The sequence below is a fragment of the Neltuma alba genome, unplaced genomic scaffold (genome assembly GCF_004799145.2).
Source record: "Neltuma alba isolate B1F8T4 unplaced genomic scaffold, ASM479914v2 tig00003988_pilon, whole genome shotgun sequence".
NCBI lineage: Eukaryota > Viridiplantae > Streptophyta > Magnoliopsida > Fabales > Fabaceae > Neltuma > Neltuma alba.
The window spans coordinates 380,906-387,720 of NW_021633509.1; the positions used below are offsets into that span (position 1 = coordinate 380,906).

The 6,815-nt window shown below is 30.9% G+C and overlaps 1 protein-coding gene across 1 annotated transcript; it reads right to left on the bottom strand.

The window, feature by feature from the left end:
- Positions 1–4,572: 4,572 nt before the first annotated feature.
- On the bottom strand, positions 4,573–6,464 carry LOC114743279 (UPF0481 protein At3g47200-like). Its single transcript, XM_028931481.1, has 2 exons — positions 5,677–6,464; positions 4,573–5,393 (listed from the first exon to the last, which is right to left on the bottom strand). Exons 1-2 carry the CDS (start codon positions 6,462–6,464, stop codon positions 4,709–4,711), a joined length of 1,473 nt encoding a protein of 490 aa, XP_028787314.1. The 3' UTR covers positions 4,573–4,708.
- Positions 6,465–6,815: the final 351 nt, after the last annotated feature.

Sequence of the window (6,815 nt, forward strand, 5' to 3'; positions counted from 1 at the left end):
TTTCATTCAGCAAATTATGTTTGACATGTTAAAAAAACAAAGGGGAAACCCTGTATAATGAAGTTAAATTTTTTTATATTTATATTTAAATAACGAAATGAAATTTTTGTAATGAGAAAAGAAAAATGAAATTCCTGGTTTAAAAATAATGTTCCATAAGTAATACTCCCTCCGTTCCTTATTATAAGAGACAAATAACCGAAGTACGTTGATCAAAAAAACAGTTAAAATTAGTTGAGAATAATTAATATGTAAAAAGTATAATTTTTTTTCAAAAATGCACTCATTAATAAGAAAAGAGAGCATGAGAGATAACAATTAAATTATTAAAAGAAAGACAAATGGGAGGGAGAGAGAGTGTGAGTTGGAGATAATAAATATGGGTAAAATAGTAAATCAACACAAAAAAGTAGAGACAACTTGTAAGTGTCTCTTATATATAGGAACATGCCATAAGCATCAAATGTCTCTTATAATAAGGAACGGAGGGAGTAACTATTAACATTCTTGCGAATCAAAATTCAAGTACTGGTGCCAAAGAAATAAAAATAGATATCAAAATTTCAGTTTGTCATTTGGAGCTTGACGAAGCAATAACAATAAAATAAAATGTGATTAGATATCAAGGGTATAAATTCTTTTATTGAAATAAAGAAATAGCATTTGGAATTTTTAGCTAATTTAACTCAAGATTTTAAACTTGTATGCAAATAAAATTGGCATGCGTTTTGATTTTTTACCCCTAACTTCAATAAAAGGTGGGAGCCTAACTTATTCCAAATAATGAAAAAGAGCCTCGCTAATTAGTGTTTGTACTTTTCATATGGGATAAGATGATTATATATCCCAAAAATGTTTATAAAGCAGTACCCAGTATTTGAAATCTTTTTTTTTTTTACCTTTATATGTCTTGGAAGTTTTATTTTGGAGCATTTCTATCTTGAACTTTTATCCGTCATTATGTTTGACTGTTAAAGACACTGGTCAAACTATATAATTGAACGATCAAACTTAATGATGAATAACGATCAGGATATTTTTGCTATGAAAATAAATTTTTAAGGCATATAAAAGCAAAAAAAGAAAAAAATTCAGGTCCTAAATGCTCCTTTATAAATACTTCCAGAGTATTTAAGCGCGTTATCCCTTTTCATATTAGTATGTTAGACTTAACTTTAAATATCATGTTTTTATCTATCTTGCCTTGCATATTCATCAACCGTGTTAGAATTGGGACTTCTTTGGAATCACATTCATAAACACTTATTAGCACTTGAGTTGAGATAAAATTTATCTTACTTATTTATTTCGTATTTTGTAAATTAATTGAAATGCTGCTTATAAATCATTCCAAAAGGTTTCAAAACGTTGGCGGTTTATTCTATCCATATTTTATACTCCCTCTGGTGCTTATTATTCAAATAACTAATTTACAGATAACGAACAATAATTTTAAATTAGTTAAAAGTAATAAATATGTTAGAAATATAATTTTATTTTCAAATATATCTTTATAATAAATAAGGAAAAGAATGAAAAAGAATATATGGGAAGACATAACAAGAAGGTATAGCAAAAAAGAGAAAATAAATAATTAAGAATAAAATTATAAAAAAATATATTAAATATTTAGACAACAAGTCAAAACTTATAAATAAATCATATACTTGAAGTTTATAAATAATATTGGGAGTATTAGTAGGCGATGAATTTGAGTAACGTCACCCGTATCATTTTCGCATGTGTCATCCTAATTCTGCGGGGCATCGAATCCACTAGAGGAGGAGCAAGTGACGTTTGTAACAATAATGATGCTCTGTCACCTCTTGAGCCGTAAGATAGTGTGCCTCCGGATTCCACGTTATAACCCATGTGCCTTCAACGAATACATTAGTATTGTTGACAAAAAAAAATTGATTTAAAAATATATGCTTGTCTTATCTTATTTATAAAATAGAAAAAAAAATTTTAGATCATATTTATAAGTTATTTTATTAAATTTTTATGTAAATCTATTATTTTATTTTTTATTTATTATAATATAAATAGTTATTTTTTGAAGGATATATATATTAAATAAGGATAAATTTGAAAAGTTGTTACATTTTAATTGAGAGTTAATCTATTTTAAGATTTTTCTTATTATATATGACATATGTTGAAAATGCTTTATAAATAGAACTAGATGAGTATTTTTTTGATACAATAATTTTAATACTACCTTCAATTTTATTTATAATACCTTGTTTATAAATAAGACCGAAAGTAGTGTAGTACTATCAAAACATAAATGAATGCTCATCCGAGTGATTTGTCACATTCAAGTGGTTGTAATTAAAATCAATTTAGATTCACGTCAGTTATCATAGACGTTTTTGCTATTATTAGGTAGGTGTGTGGTATAAATTTGATTTAAGGTATAAATTTACGTGCAAAGTATTATTCTACACTACCAAACATCATAATGGTGTTTCAAGTAAAAAATACACATAAAAATTATTAACTGCAAAAAAAAAAAATCACAACCATTAATCAATATTAATCATTAGCAGACGTGTCAATTAAAAAGAAGTGCAAAAATACACATAAGATTTTTAAATGATGTAAAAATGTAATGGTTTTTGAGTCACCCACAGACTAACAAATAGTCTCCGCCCTCAACTGCTTCAGCCACCGTCATTTTTCTTATTTTACTGATTTGTTTTTCCAACCAATTCTATCTTATTTTCCCACTCACTTACCCCTCTCTTTTTTTTTTTTGGTCAACACTTACCCCTCTCTTTAAATAAAAATATATTTGATGAATAATGCTATATTTGGTACTTAATATAAAAATTAGGAGTTAAATTTGGTCATAAATATACATGTTTTATCTCTTATATTTATATTTTTAAACTAATTTATTTTAACTTGTAAACTAATATATAATTCAACGTTGTATATATGAATATTTTAAGGAGATCGTATCCCATTTTGTTATAATTTACTAATTTATTTAATTTTTTAATCTATCCAAATTAATCAAATAAGATTAGAGGAAATATGTTTTCGTTTTACCAAAGACAAAATGCATTAAACGAAAAGAAAGTTTTACCAGGCTGAATAAAGGTCGAAAGGGAAGTCTGCTTTTATAATTTAAGTTGATTATTGACCGAGGACGTGAATGACCACATCTCTATAATTTTCGCATACGTTATATATCAAATATCATACTTCTCGGAATTTATGAATTGGGTCAATAAAGTTTATAGGTACGTAGAATTCATATCCTCACCAACCATTTCGTTATCTCTTTAAAGGTAAATCAACAACTAATTAGCAAAGAATTGAATTTTTTTTTATTAAGAGGATTTGAATTCTTCATTTATATCTACATCTTACCCTATTCTTATCACTTGAATTAGCTTAAAGTGAGACGGCCAAAACAAAACGGGAAAAAAAAAAAGGAACTAGCTTGAAGTGATTAGCATGCAAAACACTAGCTAATTTATAATTTACTGATATACCCGTAACTTGTTATAATTTAATTAACATATTTTTCGGCTATATATATTATTAAAAACAAAAACTTCATAATATGTACCATCAATGAAAAAAATGTTTGGAGAAAAATTATATAAATTTGGATGAGATTTTATATTTAAAATCAAAAAAATAAACTTACCAGCTACTTCTTACATTTAAGATTAGGGGAAGTAGTTTTTATATATCTTTGTGCTTCTCTTCTCTCCTCCTCCGTCCTTAAGGTGTTGGATTTTTTTTTTTTTTTTGATAACCAAACTTACGGTTTTATTATATGTTTGGATGACTTTGTGCTTTACCAGTTCAATAGGTTTTGGTCAGAATTCACCCGAATGATTAACCCACCTATGATAATAAAGATTTTAAGGTCATTCTATGGTAAGTCTATTCTATTAGTTTTATTCAACACCTTTGTGAGATGACATCTCATTCTCTTCTACTTTAATCTTCATTCTTTCTGCAAAGGCAAATTCTCCGCAAGACCAGAGGAAAGGTGAAAGAACCCACACATGATGAATTAATTAATATCACTTTTATGTGAAAATATCAAATTTGTCTCTTTATTTTGAAAGTAACTTTTCTTCAATTCACACTTTCTGAGGAAATCGGAAGACAGGTTGAGGTTGTCGACAATATCATACATCATAAAGTGAGAAAAAAAAACTGTTGAACACTTTTTTGCTATGCGTAGTATCCTCCCATTCGACATACTGTCAGGTATTAAATGTGGATAATAGGAATTCAAACATACTGTTCAACATATTGTCAGGTACTAAATATGGGTAAGAGACCAGCCTCTTCCAAAAAACCTAATTCATTGATTGTTGTATAATTTTTAACATTCAAAAAAGTTTTTTTTTTAGGTTTAAAAACTCTTTGCTTTATTTTTATCTTATGTCAGTTCATTGAGAACAATTTCCTAGAAATAAAGTGGCACCATGAATGCTTTATTTATAAATTACACAAATAGATGATGGCTAAGTCTTACAACACATCCACAAATAATACACGCATTGCTAAGATTCGTGAAACACTGAACAAAACACCAGCAAGAAGATGATTCTACAACCAAACTTGACCCAAGGGGAAGATCATTTCACGTTATTTTATCACAAAACACACCCATTAATTGGTTTCCTAATTATAATTCAAATTATAGATACTATATGCTACATTATATAACTAATTAAGGTTGCCGGCCGCCTGCTTCAAGGTCGAGGACCAATCTAACAACTCGCCAGAAGTTGAAGATTGTGAATACGAGGACAGCCGTTGCGACCAAAGTAGAGCTTGCTCTCCAAGCATCTCTAAAGTAAACTAACCTCAATGCAGCCATAGTACGATTCCATTGTCTCTGGTAATGTTTGTTCAGACTATCTATAAGTCCTCTATAACATGTCTTGTCTGTGACAACATGTTTGCAGAGACTATTCACCAACGTTGCAACTTCCTTGTCGCTTCCAAGTTCATGGACGATGACTTCCTTCTCAACCAACAATTCAACATCGTCCTTGGTGTGAATGAGAGAGTCAATGAAGGAGACGTAGTTGCAAATGTAAGGTTGATTTGGGTAATGACACTGCTCGAAGGCGATCAGATTCCTCAGAACACATTCGGTTGAGTCTTCTATTTTTAACTCTGGGATTTGTAAACGAGCTTTGAAGTGAGTGAAATTTGGAATACAACCTAGACACAGAAACCAGCTTAAGGGTCGAACTTTCTCAAAATTTATGTCAAGTAAGGGCCTGTTGATGACTTTCTCAAAGCTCACTCCTGCTTGCCGCAACTTTGTTGCAGTGCTTAAGGGAGACCCTTTTTTGCAAGCAATAAGACCCTTACAAATGTAGGAAGACCTACAAATGTAGAAAGACCTAGTCAAACCAAATCAACACAAAACATGTCAGTCAGTGAACACCATAGTATCGTATGTACATTAAACTTGTTATTTGGATTCTGCCATTAAATTTTCAACGATAATAATGCTCCAAATGGCTAATCAAGTGTTACGATTTAATTATGACAATATCACCAAAACTTGTAGGAACGCAGCACTATAAGCAACAAACAGTATATTATAGCCGATCAGTCATTAATTAGTCCTTGAAAACAGCAATAGCATGCTGATAAACAGTAGTAATATTGAAAAATGCGTACCTAATCAGATCAGTGAAATGTTGTGGTTTACTATCCCAGAAAAGACACCGGTTGGAATTTGAGCTTCTAGTTTCTTGTTTAGAAGGGTCGCCCTTTTTACAGGCATGAAAACAGTCGAAATAGTCATGGGCAAGTCCAATAAATGAGGGTCGCTTCTTACAAGGGTCTGTGTCAGGGAAAACAGTCTTGTACAGCTTTTTTAAGATGAACATTGGGATCTGGTTTTCAAGCAGAAGCAAGTCTCTCTGGATACTCTTGTTCAGCCATGATTGTTTCAGTATAATATCATCTGAATATGTTTGATCGGTCAGTTCGTCATCATTCCTGTCCTCTTCTGATTTTTGCCTTTGAATCCTCAGAAACAGCTCCATGATGAATACAGAATCTAATAACATCATATCCACCAACTTTTCGTCATGGATCTTATCACAGAGCTTTTCTGCATAACATTGGCGTATGTCTTTTACTTGATCTTTAAGGAACCTCTTGAAATTGTCCATGGCTTCAGGAGTGTTCTTGATACGACCCCTGAAGAAATCAAGGTATCGTAGTTTCTGCTTTTGCATTGGCATTGGATTGAACTCTTTTTTTGGGTCTTCTTTTGGGCCTTCTTTTGGGCATTCTTTTGGGTCTTCTTTTGGGTCTTCTTTTGGGCGATAGTGAAGGGGTCCTATTGAGACCAACTGAGGAGTGTAGGCCTCTGGTTTCCAACTCCGAAGACTGCATGGGACCTTATAGATGTTCCACTCCGTTGTTTTCAGATCTTCCGGTTCGTCTATATCGATCATAACGTGTTTCACTATCTCGTATTTAGGAGATGATGAAACAGAGACGTTTTCGTGATCATTAGATGCCATTGAATCCCAACCTGCAAGTGAAATGACGATGAGCAGCGACAAAAGTAGTCATAAATTAAAGCAATTCTTGTATGCCAAAGTGAAATTTAAGTTAGACAAGCCCTTGATTTGCACAAAGCCTTTTTTATTTTTATTGAGACATATATATGATACTCTCAAGTTCTAAATGTAAGGACTAAATAATTAATTTGTAAACATTAAAAAAAATAGTTAAGATAATTATTTGTTGATTTTTCGAAAGCACTCTTTAAATAATTTGTATTAGCTCTGTTCATGTATGCG